Below are 22,114 nucleotides of genomic sequence, written 5' to 3'. Positions count from 1 at the left end.
CCTCCCCCACCCCGGCCCAGCGCGGTGATGGCTGCGATGGGAGTGAGGACCGTGGTCCTGATGCTCTGCGGCTGGACACTGGGTCCAGCCGGGGCCCTGGATGCCATGGGGCCTCACGCTGCCGTCCGCCTGGCCGAGCTGCTGACCCCGGAGGAGTGCGGCCATTTCCGGTCTCTCCTGGAGGCCCCCGAGCCCGACGTGGACGAGGAGCTGGCCCGGCTCTCGGAGGACCGGTTGGTGCGGCCCAAGCCACTGACTCCCGCGGCGTCGGGGCCGTGGCGGCGCCTGCTGCGGGGGCTGCGTCGGGGGCGGCCGCGGCGGCGAAGGCGGCGGGAGGCGACCACGCCCGGAGCGGAGCAGCCGGACCGACGGTCGCCGGCGCCCGGGGAGGCCTCGGACGGCTGCCGGGAGGCGCTGGCGGCCTGGCTGGCGGCCGAGGCCCCGTCCCTGTCTTGGGACCGCGTGGCCCGGGCTCTGCGGCGCAGCGGCCGCCCCGACGTGGCCCGGGAACTGGGCAAGAACCTCCACCAGCAGGCGACGCTGCTGCTGCGCAAGTTTGGGGAGCACTATGTGCCGCCCCCCAGCGCCGCCGCCCGGGCCCCGGCTCCCGCCCCGGCCCCGCGCCTCCGCCGCTCCGCCGACGCCGACGCCGCACCCAACTGGGACGAGCTGCGGCTCATCGTGGAGCGCCTGCCGCAGCCTCCCTACGCCCGGAGCCCCGCGGGCTGGGCCGGGCCGCTGGCGCTCGGCCTCCTCACCGGCTTCGTGGGGGCGCTGGGAACCGGGGCGCTGCTCACCCTGATCACGCTGTGGGTCACCGGCGGCGGCGGCGACGATGGCGACCCGGCGTGGCCCGGCGGCCCCGGCCCGCCCGCCACTCGCCGCCCGAGGCCCAGGTCCGCCCGAGCGCGGGGCTGCGGGGAGGCAGAGCCGCTCCTGGGCGGCGGGCGGCTGTGGGGGGGCCTGGCTGCCCGGGGCGGCGAGACGCCAGCCGAGGACCGACTATAAAAGCTAGAAACCCCGGCTGGCTGGTGTGGCTTGGTCGATCGGAAGCGTCGGGAGATCTGGGGCCAGAGAGGCGCGGGGTGGGCCGCGGGGCTGGCCGCAAGGTGGGCCGCGGGGTGGGCCGCGGGGCGGGCCGCAAGGTGGGCCGCGGGGCAGGCCGCGGGGCGGGCCGCAAGGTGGGCCGCGGGGCAGGCCGCGGGGCGGCTGTGTCTTTCTAGCTCGCATTCGCCTGTGCAGCCGGTGGTGGAGCAGCCCTGGAGTTGTCTGATTCACACCACGAGCACTGGGCTCACGCCTGTTTTCCTAGCTACCGAGGAGGCTGAGATCTGAGGATCGCCTTTTGAAGCCAGCCTGGGCAGAACAACCCAACAATCCCTAAGAGTCTTTACCACCAGTGCAACCACTAAAAAGCTTCATCAGGCTTGAGTAACAAAAGCAAGGGAGAGAGCCCTGCCCTGAGTTCAAGCTCCAGTCTCTCTCTCTCTCTCTCTCTCTCTCTCTCTCTCTCTCTCTCTCTCTCTCTCTCACACACACACACACACACACACACACACGCATTTTCTCACACATCGGGAACCCATCAAAACTCCTTAAATGGCATAGGTCAGTTTGGAATCCTGAGCCATCTAACCTGAAAGTATGACGCCAAAGGGACATTGTGTGCATGAGGTGGGGTGGGGTAGGGGGGCTGCCAAGACACATGCTGGCAACCGTAACAAGATACGCCGCTCCGGGCCTTGCTGCAGCACCCATTCGGACAAGGCCTCCCAATGTCCCACCTTTCTGGCCCACCTGAATAGTTAGGGGGTTGGGGTGTGTGTTGACAACCACATCAGGAAGCCCGGCCTGGGTGAGTCCGCCAGTACTCAACCCTTCCCTAGGCCCAGAGTTTGGTGGTAAAAGAAGCCAGGACAGAATGACAGGCCAATCCAAGAGGAGAGTTGAAAACAAGATTGACGTAACCCTTTATTGCAAATTCTAAAGTAAAAAGATGTACAGTACAAAGTAAAATTGGAATTTCAGACTATAAACTTCCAATCCACTTACACATTCTCATTTCTCAAGCATTTCTGCCATTTCCGCATAAACAGAACAGGGAACAAGTCGAGGGGGTGAGGGAAGAAGATACAGCAGGGGGAAAAAAAAAAGAAATTAAGTGTCTAGAATAGTCACAAACCCCAGAAGCAAGTGAAAGAAAGAAAAGACATTTTCTCGACCTGCTGTCCTGGTGATGAGAAGCGGGGGTGGTTGGAGCAGTGCAGTTTAAAATGGCTCTCAGAATAGCAGCATTTATGGTACCATTTCATCTGAAGTTCAAATACTTTGTCCTTCCCTAGCGCCTTTGCCTCTGTATCTCAAAACGCTTTACAAAACATTTAGTTAAAGCCTCACAACACCCCTGTGAGGTAGGTCAGTATTATTATCCCCATTTTACAGATAGGGAAACTGAGGCACAGAGAGGTTAAGTGACTTGCCCAAGGCCACACAGCGAGCCAGTGATTGAGCTAGGGATAGAACAGTTCTGTCCCTTTTCTATAACCACTGGACCACACTCCCCTTTACCTATATACATTCTTCACACACACACACACCACATGTGCACATCTGCCCACCCCACCCCACTTAGCCTCTATGTACAAGCAAACAGCAGTGGGGGGCAGGGGGAGGGGGTGCCTCAGGAGCATTTAAATGAAGAAAATCTTGTCAGTCATGAAAAAGGAGTCCAAGAAAGCACAGAGCTGAGCCATAATGCAGGCTCTGGCGCAAACTTTGCCCGTGCCCCTCCGCCCCCAACCCAGACTTCTCTCCTGATGGCCCCCTGACTGAATAGTTGCAGTGAATTCTTTAGGGGAGCAGGGGGAGTACCTGAAAATGAACGAAGCTTTTTGCAAGACTTTGGGCAACATCTGAGAAAATAGAGGCATCCTTAGGGAAGATGCCCAGGACTCAAATCACAGAGCTCTCTCACCTCCACAGCAGGCCTGGAGGCGAAGGGCCGAGATGCCGAGCATGGGGACTTACTGACCAGCCATCTGTCTCCAGTGGAGCTACTGCAGCGGACTAGAGTGGGCACTTCAAGACCTCCTGAGAGTGTTTCTGGACCAGGAGACGTGGCCTAGAGAGGGATGTCCCCAAAGAGGGAGGCACTCTGGTCCCAGCCCTCATCTGCTGGCCTCATCTGTCTTAGGGGCGGTAGACAGCTCGTGCTAGTTAGCGGAGGAGGCTTGCTCATGTTGGGGCATGGGGGAGGGAGAAGTTGTGGATTTTTTTTTTTTAATACACTGATGAAAAAGGCAGAAGTAAGGCTCGTCCAGCTGGGCTGGCTGAGGTGGTCTCTGGAGGCTCTGCCAGGTGGATTAGGTGAGAAGGGATTTTGTGGGCCTCTAAGCACTGGCCCAGGGGGAATGCCACATGCAGTGAGTGAGTGGGGGGTCAGGGGTCGGGGGTCAGGACCTGGCTTTTCTTTCCAGTCTCTACTAAGCCAAAATTTTAAGAGTCTCTAGTTTCTGTCCTCATGTCCCCCCCCCCCTTACCCATATGTGCTAAGGTCCCAGGTTCCCAGACCCCTCCCAAGACTCAAGAATTGGGATAGTCAAGCAACAAACACACACCAAGACAGGCTTCCCTTGTACAGTAAAAAGGGTCATTTTTATTTTGCTTTCTTTTGGCTTATAGTAGTGATTTGCTTTTTTGTTTTTTAAAATTTTATTATGATGTTTTATTTTAAATCACGTCTCGTTTTGGGCACCATTGGCCTCCATGCATTCACTAATACACTATTGGTCTTTTACAGTTTACATTGGTTGTGGCAAAAAATAAAAGAAGCCATCTGGGCACCGCCACTTGCAGGGGCTTTGACTGGAGTCGGCCTTGGCCCAGTCAATGTCTGATGCCCAAAGCGGCTTATTTATAGAGGCAGGGAGAGCAGGGCTGTTGACTTAGGAAGTTTCTCCTGCCCTTACCCTCTGCTTTAGATCATGGACGCTCCTCATCCTAAGCAACAAGGAGGTTTATGGAAAGAAGAGGGGAAAAGTGTTTTTCACACAAATCAGCAACCATATCAGCTGCTGCTCGGGTGGCTTTGGCTCTGCATTTTAAATGAACAAAAATCACGTCTTTTTGCTTTTTTTTTTTTTTTTTAAAGGTGGATTGTGGAGTATAAATACTGCACCAAGGACCCGGCTACAAAAAATAAATATTTGTATTATATTTATATATCTATATATATATATGTGCAGTGATACTGTGGCTGCTGCTGCTTTTTGATTGGCTTCGTTAATATTTGGCAAAGCATTGCCACTTGCCCACTCTGAAGACGAGCAAAATGCCATGGCTGATTCTTTCAGTTCAATGCCTGTTAACTGCGGGTGTAAACTGCTGGTGATGGTGTCATTTTACTACCAAAGTGTGGAGCAGGATGGGTGAGTGAGAGTGATGGAGTGAGTGAGTGACAGGGTGATACTTCAGAGAGCAAAGGCGGCTTCTTTCTATGAAGCTGGCTGATGGGTGTCAGATACCAAGGTCTGTGTGTTACTGAGGAGTCGGCTTCTGGGCCGGGGTCAGGAGCTGGGGGAGGAGGATCAGGTCTCAGAGGACTCTTGTTACTAGGCTCTAGTAGCTGAATGACATCACTAGCATGGCTCTTGCTGTACCTATGGGATCAGAGAGCTCTGTCGCCCATCTCAAGACCTAAGAACAATTATTAAGTTTAGCCAAATCTTGCATAGAAGTGGTTAGAATTTATTGCACATTGGAACAAATATATATATATATATATATATATATATATATATATATATTGTTGTTTTGGAAAAGACCATTATTAATAAAAAATTTTTTTTGTCTGTCTGGTTTGGGGATGTACATTGGCTGACAGCATCTAAGTTCTAAGAAGAAAGAAAAGTATAAAAATAAAAATAAACATGACAATGGCATAAGCCAGAAGCCATTTCCTATTTAATAGGTTCATCATTTGTATTTACAAAAAGGCATGCCAATAAAATAAAATTATATATTACAGTATTTATAATTCTCTTAAAAAGAATAACCACACATGTCAGCATCTGTTTTGTGCTGTTTACAATGTCACCTGTACACGGCACTATACATTCATCCTAGCAGTTAGCAGGGTGCCGAGAGAAACGCCTATCCCACCTGGCCTCAGGTGTGATAAAAGGACCCTACTGCGGGCTGTGGAAGCAGGCTTAAGAAGGCTGGATGGCTTCTAATGGCCCAACAAGATCAAAGCTCAGCCAGCTGACTTGCTGTGGTTTGTTCTATGCAAAACTAGTCAAGTGGATTGTGAGATTACATCCAAAGTGCTTCTACTGCAAGGCAGATTGGTGTGTCTGATTATGGGTTGGTTCTCTTTCACCTCTATTATATGGTTCAGGAAGAATTTGTTTTGATTTGGTTCACGTGCTAAATCTTTCCTCTCTCTGAGTAGACTTGACACATTCGGCCACAGCATCTTGGCTTTGAAACCTGGTCAGTAGATGAGATGCCCCTGGACTAAGAACTATTGTTTGTTTGTTTGAAAAGCAGGAGGTGGGATGGAAGATGGGATGCTCCCCCAGAAGCCACCCTGCATGGACAGTGGGCAGGCAGGTCACTAAGCACAGAGCAGGCTGAAAGGAAAGGCGCTGGGGGAGGCTGGAGTGTCAAGAGCTGATGCTGTTGCTTCCTCACCAGAACCAGTGCAGTCAGGAAAGCAAGTGGGCTTGGCTCAGAGGTGCTGTCTCTATCACAGTTCCTACCAGTTACTGCTATGCTAACAGTACACGGAAGAAACCGGAGCCATAGCCCAGTGCTGCTGTCCTCACCCTGGCTGTGAGGCTGGGAAGGGAAAGCCCTACTCAGTGGAGAAATGTGATGAAGGCAGGAGGAACCATATAGGTAAGGACTTGTGACAACCCCTCTGCAGAAGAGAGAGGCCAGGTCAGCATATCTGAACCCCTCTCCATCTAGACCCAAGCCCAGAGAAAGCCACGATGCAGAAGGACGTGACAGTAAATGAAGTGAGCACCCCAGAACCCCCAGTGAAAGGTTGCTTAAGTTTCCCCAAATACCCCTTGGAGATAACATGCTACTCTGAATAGCACTCTTATCTCAACCCCAAGTCAGTTCTCCAATATGAAGGCTGAACCATCATCATAAATATTGCAAGATACAAATGAAATTTTTGTTTTAGCCCTAGGATTTGGTTTTATAGTGACATTAATAGTACAAGCCATTCGGGATCAGAGTTTCCCCATGTACTAGACACAGAACAGCATTAAATAGTTCATCTTGCAAAATGTGCAACAATGGCTGTATGTTAGAGATGTCTGTTAAACATAGACACACAACGGATCCATCTGCTTGTTGGATTGGGTTTTTTTTTTCCTTGTTGGTGGTGGTGGTCAATTGATTGGTTATGTTTCCCTACCCAGAAGGTGTATGAAAGACTTCTAAGAACTCAAAGAATTGCAGCCGGTATGGAACTCTTACCATTTTCTCCAAATACAGTGAACGGTGCAGGGCTGGGTCCTGTCCAGAGGCTGACTCAATGCAGGGGACAGGATTAGCAGTGTCCTGTGGTGTATGGATCTCATGCATGACTTCTGATCACAGCATGCCATCATGCAAATCGGTTCTACGCATTGAACGAGCACAATGTTTGGAATTGGCCTGAGCAAGTCCTCCTCAGCCTGAAAAAAAACCTGATTGTTTTCCCCCACCCATCTCCAAACCACGTGAAGCCCATGTGGAGAAGATGTGGTTTATGTCAAAGAAACTGACAACTGAATGACATGGGCTAAATGTGAGTGTGTGTGTTTTCCCTTTTTGCTGCTTAGCTTAACTAATATCGGAGTGCAAATATAGTTTGCATGAACAAACAAACTTTTAAAGTGATGCTTTCTGCTTCTGAGAATCAACAAAATGAAAAAATAAAATCCATTTGGCTGCAACGGAAATGTGCTGGTCCCGGCAGCCTCTCCTGTTTTTATATCCTGTTAGTTTTTGTCCTAAGTTGCATTGACTGAATGTGGAACATGCAGTAACCACCTGCCCAAGCAATAGAAAATCTGTGAGTCCAGGGAGCAGGGTCCTTTGCCCTCGGCAGGTCACTGCTCAAGATGCAACCTTGTCACAGGGTCATGGGAAGCAGACTACGTTTGGTACAGATCTTCAGGGTACAGTGTCTCCACAGCTGTTCTGCATTGATAGTATTCAGGAAGTTTGTAAACAATCTTTCACTTGCAAGTGTTAAACAGGTATATACCATTTCATTTTTGCTCTCCTCTAACACTTGGATTCTCTGACCTCTTTTTGTCTTTTGGCTCTTTCCCTTCTTCCTTCCTCCGCCCGCTGCTGCTTCTCCTTGTCAGGTTTAGTCACACTGTCATAGGATGGGAGGGAGGCTGTGGACGGGGTGCTCTCCTTTTTCTCCCTGTGTGTGCCTCCATTCTCCAGCTTATTGGAAGTCATCTTTTTGCAGATAAAGCCCCGCCTTGCCAAATGTCCCCGGTAGGCGCGCTGCAGGACTACTGCAGACACCTCTTCCTGCTTGCGTCGCAGTGTGGTCGTGATTGGCTCGTAAGACACTTTGGAAGGATTCGATGCCACAAACCGCTCCTCCATCTGCTGCCGCAGGATGTCCAATTCCCCACTGTCTCCCAGGACCCGCTTGGTAAAGGCAAAAAGGATGTCCAAACAGTGGATGCGATCGCCGCTCACCATTGGCAGATCCATGGCGATGAGCTCAATGGTGTTGGGCTTGGGCACGCGGAGAGGATGCTCCAAGGCATCTGCGAAGTCTGCCAGCTTACAGTACTCGATGAACTGTGTGGCGTCAGGGTCAAACTTCTCCCAGATCTCGTAGAAGGTCTCAAAGTCGTCCTCACTCAGAGGGTCTGCACTTTCTTCTGTGGCTACACTAAAGTTCTCCAAGATGATGGCAATGTACATGTTCACCACAATCAGGAAGGAGATGATGATGTAGCTGACGAAGAAGAAGATGCCCACGGAGGGGTTCCCGCAGTCCCCCTTGAAGCCACTCCCTGGGTGTTCCTTGTCCAGGTTGCAGTCAGGGGGTCGGTTTAGGATGGGCAGCAGCAGGCCATCCCAACCAGCCGAGGTTGTGATCTGAAACAGGCAGATCATGCTGTTGCCAAATGTCTCGAAGTTGAACATGTCGTCAATGCCAGCCTCGTGCTTCACATATGCAAAATTGGACATCCCAAAGATGGAGAAGATGAACATGACCAGGAAGAGCAAAAGGCCAATGTTGAACAGGGCAGGCAAGGACATCATTAAGGCAAAGAGCAGGGTACGAATCCCTTTGGCGCCTTTGATCAGACGCAAGATGCGCCCAATACGGGCCAATCGGATGACTCGGAAAAGGGTTGGGGAAACAAAGTATTTCTCAATGATATCAGCCAGGAACATTCCTAAGAGAGGAACAGAAGAAGTTATTACTGGGGTCAGAGATGCCCTTTCTCTTCTTTCACCTGGCACTGTAGAAGTCATAAGTTGAAAGGGCTTTGTAGATTGAGTACCTTCCACTCAATTTGAACTGTTATAAAAAAATGTTCCAAACATTTCAAAAAAATGTTTCAAATATATAGAAAAGTAGAGGAAGTAGCACAGATCACGTTTAATAGAAGGTGGCATTTTACTAAATTCACTTCCTTTTTTTTGTTTTTGTTTTAATCCCTATAAACATCCATAACTGTAAATGGTTCTAGTGGGTGTCCTAGTCTTTATAGTTTTATTTTGTATGAAATTATAAATGATACTACTACTATGTTACATCCTATATGATACATCCTGCTATGTTTAGAAAATTATAATATTTTTGGGCACTGGTAAGGGAGCTTGAACTCAGGACCTCTCAATTAGTTTTTTCTCAGGTTTTCACTCAAAGCTGGAGCTTTACCACTTGAGCCACATCTCCGCTTCTGGCATTTTGCTGATTAATTGGAAATAAAGAGTCTAATGAACTTTTCGGCCAGGGCTGGTTTTGAACTTAATCCTCAGATTTCAGCCTCTTAAGTAGCCTTGTAGCCTGCCTGCCTCCCTCCCTCTCTTCTTTCTTCTTTCCTTCCTTCCTTTTTTTGTAACTGTTCAAGGCGAACAGTCTACTGCTTTATGGTGGTTAACTGGAAATAAGAAGCTCATGGGCTTTCCTGCCTCAGTTAGCTTTGAACCACTATCCCCAGATCATAGCCTTCTGAGTAGCTAGAATTATAGGTATGAGCCACTAGCACCGAGCAAAGCTGGCCAAAAATTATAATCTTTTGCAATCTACCTATTTAGAGCACTTAAAAAAATTAAACTAGGTCTTTGTGTTAAAGTAACTTTACATTATTCACTCTAACAATGGAATGGTATTCCCTTTAATGAAGAAGTCATTTATTTGCTTTCCTACTAAAAAACAACTAGTTTATTAAGTGTGCATGTACAGTTTTCTAAGTTCTTGTCTAATTCTCTCCACGATGCCATCAAATTTCCATTTCCACAAAGAAAGGAGGTCCCAATTCCACTCCTGGCCCTCACTACCTTTTGGCTTTCATGGCTTGTTCTGCTGATGCTACTGATTTTCGAAGGATTTTCTTAGCTCTGAAAGAACATCTTTGTTGTCTCATTCTCTCATCTCCCCATACTACCAAACAAGCCTAGACAATTCAAAGGATTTCTCAGCAACAACTTTCAACTTAGAGCTCCTGGATTTCAGACTGAAAGGCATATATCTGAAACTAGTTTCAGCAGGCAAAAATACCAATGTAGTAGCAGAATACAGGAATTGAGAGTGAAAGTGTAGAAATCACAGAGCCTTTTTAATTTGCAGCCATCCATAGGCTGCCTCAACCAGACTGCTTGTCTTTACAACTAAAGAGCAACAAGGAGAGCCCCATGATGGGTGGCAGAGCAGAGAGAATGTTGGGTAATGAAAATGGAAGGAAAGCAAGGGTGTTTTCTTCATTCACTGATTCCTCTTACCATGGAGGTCCCTCCCAATAAGATGACATGAAGCATTTAAGTGAGCTATGCAAGCTGTCTTTCAACTAGTAGGATTCATATATATTGGGCTAGTTACTTGCAGAAGGCTATAGAGTCCTTCATTTGAAGACTTAAGGCCAGGAAAGGGCCAGAGGTTACTTACTGGTAAAGTTCAGAGGATGGGCCAGGTAACTTCCTCTTCAGGAGTTGTTAGTGCTTTTTCAGACAATTTTTACCTTAGCCAGGACCTAAGATGATTTCTCAGCTTTCCTCTTTTCTTTCTTTTTCTACTTCTTTTTTGTGGTACTAGAAAAATGAACTCAGGGCCTTGCATTTGCAAGGCAGGTGGTCTTATCATTTGAGCTACCACCTCCAGTCCTCCTCCAACTTTTGTGCTGGTCTGTGTGCTGTCTCTGAGTTTCTTTTGCTAAAGGCTAGTGCTCTACCACTTGAGCCATAGCACCACTTCTACCTTTTTGAAGCAGTTTACTAGAGACAAGAGTCTCACAGACTCTCTTGTCTGGGCTGGCTTCAGGCTTTGATCTTCAGCTCTCAGCCTCCTGAGTAGCTAGGATTATAGGTATGAGCCACTGATGCCTGGCAAACCTCCAGCTCCCTTTTGGTGTTGGTATTTATGTATGTATGTATGTATGTATGTATGTATGTATGTATGTATGTATGTATGTATGTATGTATGTATTTATTTATGGGGCTTGAACTCTGGGCCTGAATGCTTGCCCCTCAACCCTTCAGCTCAAGGTTAGTGCTCTACCACCTGAGCAACTGTGCCACTTCTGGTTTTCTGAGTAGTTTATTGGAGATAAGAGTCTCACAGACTTTCCTGCCTGGGTTGGCTTTGAACTGTGATCCTCAGATCTCAGCCTCCTGAGTAACTAGGCTTACAGGTGTGAGCCACCGGTGCCTGGCTTTGTGTTGGTTATTTTATTTTATTTTTTTGGGTCCGGTCATGGGGCCTGAACTCTGGGCCTGGACGCTGTCCCTCAGCTCTTCAGCTCAAGGCTAGCGCTCTACCATTAGAGCCACAGTGCCATGTCTGGCTTTTTTTTTTTTTTTTTTTTTTTTGCTTATGTGGTGCTGAGGAATTGAACCCAGGGCCTCATGCATGCAAGGCAAGCGCTCTACCACTGAGCCACCTTCCCAGCCCCATGTGTTGGTTATTTTTGAAGCAGGGTCCTGCTTTATGCCTAGGTTGGCCTGGGAAGTGATACTCTATCTGAGCATTCTCCAGTTGCTAGAGATGATGGCCAGCCATTGAGTGAGATGGAGTCTCATGAACTCTTATGCTCTGACTGGCCTCCAGCCATTATCCTTTGATATCCTCTTCCCAAGTAGCTCAGTACTCTTTTTACTTTTACTTTTTATTTTTGTATGTGTGCTAGTCTTGGGGCTTGAACTCAAGGTCTGGGCACTGTCCCTAAACTTTTCCCCGCAAGGTTAACAGTCTAACACTTGAGCTACTGCTCTATTTCTGGCTCTGTGGTGGATGAGTGGAGATGAGAGTCTCACAGACTTTCCTGCCTGGGTTAGCTTCAAACCATGTTCCTCATAGATACTGGGAGGCACAGTCACCACTATGCATAGCTACTAGAGCACTGGAGCTGGCTTCTACTAGTGCAAGTCAGTGCACTTGGACCTGGGGCAGTTTCATACCATTCTGGATGCTCTTTAGGAAGGCAAGGACATGTTGGGAAGTCAGTGGGTTGACAGCTTCTCTGCCTGCTGGCCAGGACAGCACCCTGGCTATGCTTTTACGTGAGGAAAATCATGAACTTTGGGACTACCTTGAGTTCTGCTTCTGTCACTTCCCAGATGAGTGACCTTGGACATCTCCACCGTGAAGATGATAAATTCACCTGTCTTGGGCTGTGAATTTATAGCACAGCAAACTGGCCTCACCTGATGCACAGTAAAATGTCACTATTAAGCCACAGCGGCCCATCCACAACCACTGTCACTAAAATTTCATTACTGTCCACCCAAACCACCTCATTTCATATTTCTAGTATAGCCACATTTTAAAACAACAATATCCTTTTTATTTTCCCCTGTTAGTTGAAACTCCTTGAAAGCAAGAACCGAATCTTATCTTGCGTCCTCAGTCACAGCATTTACAACCCAGGACCACTGGAGACACTCTGGACAATCTCTCTGGGTTGAGGTGCACCCGGCAGGCCCATGGGAAGATGCGGAGAGGCCGCAGGCTCCAGCTCTGAGGACAACGTGCCCACACTCACGCAGTGCAATCCCATGCTCCCCCTCACCATCCCATCCTCATGCAGTGCCCTGCCCCTGCCCCCCCACTCACCCACAATGGAGAGGATGACCACCACAAAGTCGAAGATGTTCCAGCCAATGGTGAAGTAGTAGTGCCTCAAGGCAAACATTTTGAGCACACACTCACAGGTGAAGAAGATGACGAAGACCAGATTAATCCAGTAGAGAATGTTCTCCATCTGCTTGCTCTGAGTGTCTGTCTCCACCATCATTGTCACCATGTTAAGGCAGATGAGCATCATGATAACAATGTCAAAGGCTTGTTGAGTGACAAAATCAAAGACGATTCCTTGGATTTTGTTCTGGAGAGGGGAGGAGGAAGGACATGACAGGATTCAGGAACGCCTTTGCAAGTAGACTTGTGGGAGCTGCGGCAGTGCCCCCCCAGAGCTTTCTCACTTCCTGCTCCTCTCAGAAGTCCCCAGCAGCATAAACATCTGGAAGTTTTCCTACCTCCCTGACATTCCTTTCTTAGTCTCAGCTGCGAGCAATCCCTCCTGTGACATCTGTGGCTGAGAATGTCTGTCCCCACTGCTTACCTGACACCTGCTTACTTACCCCTTCTTAATCACCATCTCTCCTTGATGATGTGTAAGTGTCCCAAACTTACACTTCCAAAACAGAACTGAATCTTCTCTGCGGTCCTCATCTAACTTGTTGCTCTCTCAATTATTCATCCAGTCTCTCAAGCCAGAAAGTTGAGGGTTATTCCTTCCTTCTTCTTCTTCCCGTCCTTTTTTCCTTTTTAAACATTTTTGGTGGTATTGGGGTTTCAACTCAGAGCCTTCTTTCCTTCCTTCCTTTCCTTCCTTCCTTTCCTTTCCTTCCTTTCCTTCCTTTCCTTCCTTCCTTCCTTCCTTCCTTCCTTCCTTCCTTCCTTCCTTCCTGGGGTTTCAACTCAGAGCCTCCTCTCTCTCTCTCTCTCTCTCTCTCTCTCTCTCTCTCTCTCTCTCTCTCTCTCTCTCTCTCTATTTCTTCCTTCCTTCCTTTTTTTTTTAACCAGTCCTGGGCTTGAACTGAGGGCCTGGACATTGTCCCTCTGCTTCTCTTGCTCAAGGCTAGTATTTTACCACTTGAGCCACAGTGCCATTTCTGGCTTTTTCTGTTACCAAGGAATCAAACCCAGGGCTTCATGCATGCTAGGCAAACACTCTAGTGCTAAGCCACATTCCCAGCCCCAGGACCTTGTTTCTTGCTAGGAAGGAGCCTTACCACTTGAGCCATGGTTATTTTTTATTATTATTTATTTTTGTCTGCCATGGGGCTTGAGCTCTGGGCCTAGGAGCTGCCCCTGAGCTCTTCTGCTCAAGACTAGTACTCTATCACTGTGAGCCACAGTGCTACTTCTGGTGATTAGCTGGAGATAGGAGTTTCAGGGGCTTTCCTACCCTGACTATCTCTGAACTGTGATCTTCAGATCTTGGTCTCCTGAGTAGCTAGGATTATAGGTGTGAGTCATCAGTACTCCATCCTTGGTTATTTTCAAGATAGGGGATTGCTTTATGCTTGGATTGGCCTGGACTTTGATTCTCCTATTTCTGCATCTCTTTGTTTTTTGGGATGACATGTGATCACAAACAGGCCCAGCTGTTGTGCTTCCTTATAGTTGGGATAACAGCTGTGTCTCACCATGCCAAGACAGTGGTTGAGATGAAGTTCTTTCATCTTTTATTTGTCCAGCTTGACGTCAAACTGAAATCCTTCCAATGTGTGTTTGTGTTTGTGTGTGTGTATGTGTATGTGTGTGCACGCACATATGCGTGTGTGCCCGAGCTCCTTGGTTCTGGGGTTTAAACTCAGGGCCTGAGAGCTGCCCTTTAGCTTTTTCACTCAAGGCTAGCACTCTACCACTTGAAGCATAGCTCCACTTCTGTTTTTTTTGGTTGTTAATTGCAGATAAGGATATGAAGAACTTTCCTGCCCAGTCAGAGCTCAGCCTTCTGAGCAGCTAAGATTACAGGTGTAGGCCACTGACACGTAGCTTGGAACACTACTATTCATTCAAACAAAGGAGTTCTACTTTTACATCTACAAATTAAGATTGCGAGGAAAGCTTTTATTTAGATGCTCTATGCTTTTTATGTTGGTGTTTTTTTTTTTAAAGTTGCTTTAAATGAAGGTTACAAAGAAGAGATGTTGAGACTTTTGGAAATATCCCACTCACTTAGGGTGAGGCAGAATCTCAGTTCCAAATCTGTTTTATGAAAGGCTAAGTTCAAGAGAGGAAAACAGATATTTAACTCTCCTGCTTCTACCCTCTGTTGTAACAGCCAGAAACATCATTTTAGGTTCCAGACAAACCCTGCAAAGATACACTGTTGGGTACAGATGCTGAGACAGTAACAACTAATTCCTATCTTGTTTTGTTTATTTTTTGAGACAAGGTCCTGAGAGGTAGCCCAGGCTGGCCTTGAATTCATTCTCGTGCTGCCTCAACCTCCCACCTACCAAATCCCATCTGAACTGGTGAGAAAGGAATGGGATGGGATTTCATTCATTTTACAATGTTTACTTTTTTTTTTTCCTTTTTTGCCAGTACCTGCGTTTGAATTTCTAGCTTGCACTTGCTTGCTCAGTTGGCATTCTACCACTTGGATCCTGCCTCTTGCCAGATTTTTGCTAATTATTTAGAGATAGAATATCTCAGAATTCTGCCTGGAACCTTCATCCTCCAGTGTCAACCTCCTGAGTAACTAGAATTATAGGCATGAACCACCTGTGTTTAGCTGGTTGTTTCTTTAAAGATCTCCCTGTCTAGGCAACAGCCAACATAGTGAGCATTCTAATTCTCCACTGCCTGTAAGGCAGAGCGTAGAGCATAGGCCAAACCCTAACATAAAAGCTCCCCCACAGCCTAGTCTCTGCTCTGCTGCTCTCTTACTCAGATGTTTTAGATGAGGCAGCAGCATTAGGCAGCTATCACTTACTTACCTTTTCCCTTTCTTTCTAGTGGCTGTTGTCTAAACAGTGCTCAGCCTGCACAGTGTACTCACCAAGGGACGGGGAATGGGTTTCTGTGGTTTCTTTGAGCCCAGCTTTTTCATGGCATTGTAGTACTTCTTCTGTTCCTCTGTCATGAAGATGTCCTGACCTCCAAAGTAAAGGAGGGAAAAAGAGACAATAATCACAACTGGCTCTGAATGCTAAGGCTGGAGATGTACTGCTAAATAGTGAAAACTCAGACTTTTTTCTTCCCCTTCCAGAGGTGAGTTTAGCTGACAGCTGGCCCAAAGCGAGGTACACATATGATAAAGTCTCTAATTCTGACACTTGAGTTTTCAGCTTGGGATTTCTATGATTTATCTGGTCAGGTAGTAAAGAAATGGATTCCAAATCTTCAAGAATGATAAGCTTAGAAAGGACTCAGAGGACTGGAAAGGTGGCTCAGTGGTAGATTGCTTGACTCGCTTGCATGAGGCCCTGGGTTCGATTCCTCAGCACCACATAAGCAGAAAAAAGCCAGAAGTGGTGCTGTGGCTCAAGTGGTAGAGTGCTAGCCTTGAGCTGAAGAGCTGAGGGACAGTGCCCAGGCTGAGTTCAGCCCCATGACTGAGACAGAAAGAAAGAGAGAGAGAGAGAGAGAGGAAGGGAGAAAGGGAGAGGGAGAGAGAGAGAGAGAGGGGGGAAGGAGGGAGGGAGGGAGGGAGGGAGGAAGGACTCAGAAGGCAGCCATATCTCACAGTCTAAAAATATGTTTTTTTCTCCTTTCATTTGTTTTGGACTGATTTCTGAATAAAATTCTGGAAAAAATATTTTCTTTAGGCAGTACTTATTTTTTTTTATGCGCTAGGACCAAGGCTTGAACTCAGGGCTGTATTCTAGCTGGGCTTTCTTACTCATAGCTGGTACTCTATCACTTGAGCCACCCCTCTAGTCTGGCTTTTTGCTGGCTAATTGGAGATGCAAATGCTATTCGTTCAGACATAGAAAAAATAGTTTAAAACAAAATTTTTTAGAATAAAAGAATGTTTAAACTCTGACTATGGCCCATTCAAAATCTGGAAAAACTGGAAATTCTGGTGCATGGAAGACTGTTATTTGACTTGCTGGGACAGGCTTGACTTAAAACATTTACTTTGGAAAGACTGCTAACCAAGTGGGACACAAAGGGAGGGGACTTTTCCAGAGTGAGGATCCTCTCAAGCGTCGTCTCGGTAGCGGTGCCTAGGGCTTGTGTGGACGGTTGAGTCTGCCTCTATCTGCAGCTGCTCATCTATTTCTTCCCACTTGGTCTCTGTTACAAAGTGTGCCCTGTCTCTGCTTCCTTCTGGTGGGAGGTCCAAATTAGTCATAGATGTGGAGAATAAAGGATTGCTAGTCAATGTGGTAAACTATTCTCTGCAAAGTCCAGCCCTGAGCAGAAAGGGTCTGTTAGGGCTAGTGCCCAGCAGGACCAGTGCCACAGTGAGATGGCAGTTTGGATTTTACACAAAGGAGGCATTTTTTTCTTTCCTCTGGAGACAGAGAAAGTGTGGCTCTCCTGTGGGTGACCTCTGACCACTGGCAATGAGGGGAGGAGACCTATCTTTTTCTTTTGTTGATTGAAGTTATCAATGATGACACCAATGAACAGGTTCAGGGTGAAGAAGGAGCCAAAGATGATGAAGATGACAAAGTAGATGTACATGTAGATGTTGTCTTCATATTTAGGCTGCTCATCAACCTGGCAAAAGACAGGAGAAAAGGAAAACGGTCAGCTCCCAGTGTGGTGACTGGGTGGGTGATTACAACAGGTACAGTCATCAGCCATAACTCTTCCCACCCAAGCTGCTATACAAGCTGAGGGTAGAAGTTCTAGGTTCCTTATGCTTGCCTCCTCCTTCATATAGGCAGCTTCTGCCTGTGAGGGCATGTGATAGCTGGGATGCCAATCACAAGGCGAGGGGGAGGGTGGGTTGTCTAGTGGGAACTGCACTTTTATTTCAAAGTGGGACTGAAGAGTAGACAGCTCCACTGGGACCAAGTAAAAATCAACTAACTGTCTAGAGCCAAGCTAAGTAAGTGAGGACTTACAGAGGGGAAAAGAATCTATAATCAGGGCTGGGAAGATGGCTCAGTGGTAGAGCGCTTGCCTTGCATTGCATGCCTGAGGCCCTGGGTTCGATTTCTCAGCACTACATAAGCAAAAAGAAAAAAAAGCCGGAAGTGGCACTGTGGCTCAAGTGGTAGAGCGCTAGCCTTGAGCTGAAGAGCTGAGGGACAGCGCCCAGGCCCAGAGTTCAGGCCCCACAACTGGACCCCCCCCCAAAAAAAAGAATCTATAATCAATAAAGCAAGCAATTCATGTCCAAAGAAAAATTTTACTCATCTGCTCTTCCCTCCCCTCATCTTCCTTGGTGACTCTCAGACTACGTGCTTCCTAACTTTCTAAGATGTGTTTCAGCACACAGATCCTTACCTTTCGGGAATCTACAGCTGCATACATGATGTCCATCCAGCCTTTGAAGGTTGCCTGGGAAACGGAATCAGTTATTAGACTGTGCCTAGTAGGGAGTGGATGAGGGTCTAGGCAGGGGGCCCAAAGGCCAGCCTTAGGTTTAGCAAGAATTGAGGGCACAGAGTTTGGACACAGCCTTACATGGACATAGGATTTACTTTTGTTAATAAAGGCCACAAGAAGGTCTTAAGTCCCTGAAAACAACATCAAAGTTTGGCAAAGAAACATACTGACAATGATAACTGGATCAACTTTCACATAGGACCTTAAAGTGGCTTGAGAATGGGAGGGCCACGTACACTTATGAGTGAATTATGGTAAGAGTAAGGTGCTTGGAACTTAAGACCTCCACTACCAAGAAGCTGTATTTTCTTTTTTCCTTCAGGGGTGGGGCTTGAACTCTGGGCCTGGGCGCTGTCCCTGAGCTCTTCAGCTCAAAGCTAGCGCTCTACCACTTGCCACAGCACCACTTCCAGGAGCTGTTTTTAAAAGATGTTACATAACCAATAAGAGTCTGAAAAATTCAGTTGGATTAAAAACTAATTAGGGTTTGAACTTGTCCCTTATTAATATAGCCATGCATAGCCCATGGGGGTGGTAATATCAGCTCCATCCCCAGGAGAATGTTCCAGCTCTCCTTCAGTCTACTGTAGCTAGCACGATTCTAGAAACAAATATAGGCAGAAAATTTCATATTCTGATTGTAGGACTTTTCAGGGCATGAGGAGGCTTGATTTTATTTATCTGATGGCCCAACTGCCATCAGTGCCTTATATATGGCAGGGACTATATAAATACAATGTCTGACTTGGCTGGACATTGTATACTGGGTTTCTGGAGCTGTTCCAATTCAGATTCAATCATGGGTCCAATTTCTTGTTTTTCTTTTTCTTTTTTGTCGGTTATGGGGCTTGAACGCTGGGCCTCAGCTCTTCAGCTCAAGGCTAGAGCTCTACCACTTGAGCCACAGCACCATTTCTGGTTTTCTGGTGATTTATTGGAGATAAGAGTCTTATGGACTTACCTGCTCAGGCTGGCCTTGAACCACAATCCTCAGATCTCAGCCTCCTGAGTAGCTAGGATTATAGGCCTGAGCCACTGGCACCAGGCTTCCAATTTCTTTCTCATGTGCAGTGATAGAGATGGAACTCAGGCCCTTGTACATGCTAGGCAGACACTATCACTGAACTATATACCCTCATCTCAGGGTCCAATCTCTCTTTCTCTCTCTCTCTCTCTCTCTCTCTCTCTCTCTCTCTCTCTCTCTCTCTCTCTCTCTCTCTCTCTCTCTCTGTACCAGTCCTGGGGCTTGAACTTAGGGTCTGGGAGCTCTCTCTGAGGTTTTCTGGTCAAGGCTGGTACTCTACCATTTGAGCTACAGCTCCACTTCTGGCATTTTGGTGGCTCATTGGAGATGAATCTCATGGACATTCCTGCCTGGGCTGGCTTTGAACCAAATTTCTCAAATCTCAACCTCCTGAGTAGCTAGGAGCCACCAGCTATAATTTCTTGAATTGGCATAGAACAGCAAAAAAGCTTTGGGGTAGTTAAAATACAGCTCATTCCATTTACTTTGCTTCTACTACAATACAATAGTGTTTACACCATAGGTTAGGTTGAGTTTCATTTGCATTATTACATTTAATTCTCCCAACAACTGAATGATGGAAGTATGGTAATAGTTATGACAACACATAATATCAATTACCACTAAGCACTGCTATGTGCTAGGCGTTGTGCTAGGAATTAAAAAAGTACAAATCCTCTTAATTGTATAAAGAAATATGATCAATATTGAATAATGAAGAAACAAAGGGTCAGAGAAGTTGAGTAATTTGTCTCAATAAGTATGAGTATGGCTCTGTCTGACAGTAAAGCCTAGGAACTTTCAGAGCATCATCCCAAACATCCCCCCACCCAAAGAAAAGGACAAGAAGACCAGGCATGCTGGTATGAAATTAAGCAAAGAGATTAATGTATGTAACTTAAACTCCTTACAATGACACATTCACTTGAGACCTGGGGCTGAGCTCCCAGGAGTGGCAGTGGGACTGCCAGATTCTTTTTTTTTTTGTCGGTCGTGGGGCTTGAACTCTGGGCCTGGGCGCTGTCCCTCAGCTCTTCAGCTCAAGGCGAGCGCTCTACCACTTGAGCTACAGCACCACTTCCGGTTTTCTGGTGGTTTACTGGAGATAGGAGTCTCGCGGTCTTTCCTGCCCGGGCTGGCTTTGAACCGTGATCCTCAGATCTCAGCCTCCTGAGTAGCTAGGATTACAGGGGTGAGCCACCAGCGCCCGGCGACTGCCAGATTCTTTAGTAAACTACTAAAGTTATTAGGATTTTCCTACTCCATCAATATAGGCTTTCTTGCTGGGCACTGGTGGCTCACACCTAATCAGGAGGCTGAGATCTGAAGATCTCGGTTTGAAGCCAGCCCAGGCAAGAAAGTCCATGAGACTCTTTTGTTTTTTTGGTTGGTCGTGGGGCTTGAACTCTGGGCCTGAGTGCTGTCCCTCAGCTCTTCAGCTCAAGGCTAGTGGTCTACCACTTGAGCTACAACACCACTTCCAGTTTTCTGGTGGTTTATTGGAGATAAGAGTTTCACGGACTTGACTGCCTGGGCTGGCTTTGAACCTTGATCCTCAGATCTCAGCCTCCTGAGTAGCTAGGATTACAGGTGTGAGCCACCGGCGCCTGGCTCCATGAGACTCTCATCTCCAATTAACTACTAGAAAGCTGGAAGTGGGCTGGGAAGGTGGCTCAGTGGTAGAGTGCTTGCCTTGCACGCATGAGGCCCTGGGTTCGATTCTTCAACACCACATAAGCAGAAAAAGCCAGAAGTGGTGCTATGGCTCAAGTGGTAGAGTGCTAGCCTTGAGTGGAAGAGCTCAGAGACAGCGCCCAGGCCCAGAGTTCAAGCCCCACAATGGCAAAAAAAGAAAAAAAGATAGAAAGCTGGAAGTGAAGCTGTGGCTCAGAGTGATAGAGTTTTAGCCTTGAGAGAAAATGCTCAAGGACAGCACCCAGGCTCCAAGTTCAAGCCCATGACCACCACCACAACAAAAACTCCCCAAACTACATCTATCTATCTATCTATCTATCTATCTATCTATCTATCTATCTATCTATCTATCTATCTATCTATCATCTTCTAGGCTTTCCTATTTTTGTTTATGAACGTATCTTTTTCATTTCCTTTTTTTCTTGTTCACTTTACACTCTGACCTGGGGAGAGAAGGTGACCTCTCTAGCACTTTCATATGCTGTATCCATCTTTCTTTGTTGCCAAGCAGAACTCGGCCTCTTGAGCACAGGATAGATCCTTTTGAGAGAGATCTCATAGACGTTGGAGGTCTACGAGAAAGGTGTTTCCCTGAAACTGGTTTAGGGAATGACTTCATTCTCATGAACCCATGGTTGAGAATACCTTAAGTTCCCAGGACTGAAATGACAACACTTACTACTTGAAGAAGCGCCAGATATCCTGCCCCAACATTATCAAAGTTGATCTTCACATTCTTCCATCTGATTTCTGTGTTGTTGCCCTCCATGAGCCTTTCACAGTCAGTTTTATTGTTGACGATTTCAATGTCAAAGCGGATTTCGGAAGTCTCATTAAAGCAGTAGTGGTACTTTCCCGCAAACAGGTTGACTCCCATGATGCTGAAAATCAGCCAGAAGATGAGACACACCAGCAGCACATTCATGATGGAGGGGATGGCGCCCACCAAGGCATTCACCACCACCTGCATTGGAAGGGGAGGTTGCTGAGTGTTGGGAGGATGTGGGGAAGGTACAATCTTTTGATTTTTCAGGAGGGGAATGACATTTTGTGTTTCTTGTTCTGCTATAAAAACATTTTGTTTTCATTGGAATTAGAGTAATTGGACAGATCCAGAAGTAGGATCCCAAATTTCTAAGTCCAGGGACTGTATTTTGGGGGAATTTTAATAAATTCCATCTTTGTCTTGACTAACACAAACTCCCCTGCCCAAGTTGACCCTACCTTTTCTAGGCACCAACCTGGGACTGGAAAAAAAAAAAAAGATTTCTTAGTCCAGTCTCTCTCTTCTTGAACTTATAAAATATGCCCCCATGGGAAAATCTGAGCAATTGCAAGCTCACTAGTCGCCTTTCAATAGACATTCCCCCACTGAAAAACAAGGCATGATTGTTCAAAATCACAGAGCTGCCCTTTGGGTTAGCAGTGAATCACTCAACGGTACATAACGTCTCTTTTATGACTATGCAAGGCCAGTTATCTTATTTCAGGCAATAGCTGAGCATGCATATTTTGCAGGCTCAAGAAAGAAAAAAGCCATATTCCCTCTACCAAACAGTATAAAATAAAATCTGAACAGATGTGCTTTTTAGTCCAGGTTCATTCTTCTT

The 22,114-nt window shown here is 47.1% G+C and overlaps 2 protein-coding genes across 4 annotated transcripts in view; one reads left to right on the top strand and one right to left on the bottom strand.

The window, feature by feature from the left end:
- The first annotated feature begins 21 nt into the window (after positions 1 to 21).
- Tmdd1 (transmembrane and death domain 1) lies at positions 22 to 1,008 on the top strand. The gene has a single exon (XM_070037388.1). The coding sequence runs from the start codon at positions 28 to 30 to the stop codon at positions 1,006 to 1,008; it is 981 nt and encodes a 326-aa protein (XP_069893489.1). The 5' UTR covers positions 22 to 27.
- A 958-nt stretch (positions 1,009 to 1,966) lies between these two features.
- Scn8a (sodium voltage-gated channel alpha subunit 8) overlaps positions 1,967 to 22,114 on the bottom strand; it is a 190,913-nt gene continuing 170,765 nt past the window's right edge. For all 3 annotated transcript variants that reach the window (XM_070041359.1, XM_070041368.1, XM_070041351.1), the window contains exons 22-27: positions 21,184 to 21,468; positions 17,684 to 17,737; positions 16,811 to 16,948; positions 15,279 to 15,383; positions 12,317 to 12,587; positions 1,967 to 8,438 (exon numbers count right to left, since the gene is read on the bottom strand). In XM_070041359.1, coding sequence (XP_069897460.1) covers positions 7,291 to 8,438; positions 12,317 to 12,587; positions 15,279 to 15,383; positions 16,811 to 16,948; positions 17,684 to 17,737; positions 21,184 to 21,468 — 2,001 coding nt within the window. In that variant the 3' untranslated portion in view covers positions 1,967 to 7,290. The remainder of the gene's footprint in view (positions 8,439 to 12,316; positions 12,588 to 15,278; positions 15,384 to 16,810; positions 16,949 to 17,683; positions 17,738 to 21,183; positions 21,469 to 22,114) is intronic.

The sequence above is a fragment of the Dipodomys merriami genome, unplaced genomic scaffold (genome assembly GCF_024711535.1).
Source record: "Dipodomys merriami isolate MVZ:Mamm:240054 unplaced genomic scaffold, mDipMer1.0.p SCAF_10, whole genome shotgun sequence".
Taxonomy (NCBI): domain Eukaryota; kingdom Metazoa; phylum Chordata; class Mammalia; order Rodentia; family Heteromyidae; genus Dipodomys; species Dipodomys merriami.
The sequence above is the reverse complement of the archived record's forward strand: the minus strand, read 5'-3'. Positions and strand labels throughout refer to the sequence as shown.

Coding starts and splice junctions, on each gene's coding strand:
- Tmdd1 (XM_070037388.1), top strand. CDS start 28: ATGGCTGCGATGGGAGTGAGGACCGTGGTCCTGATGCTCTGCGGCTGG.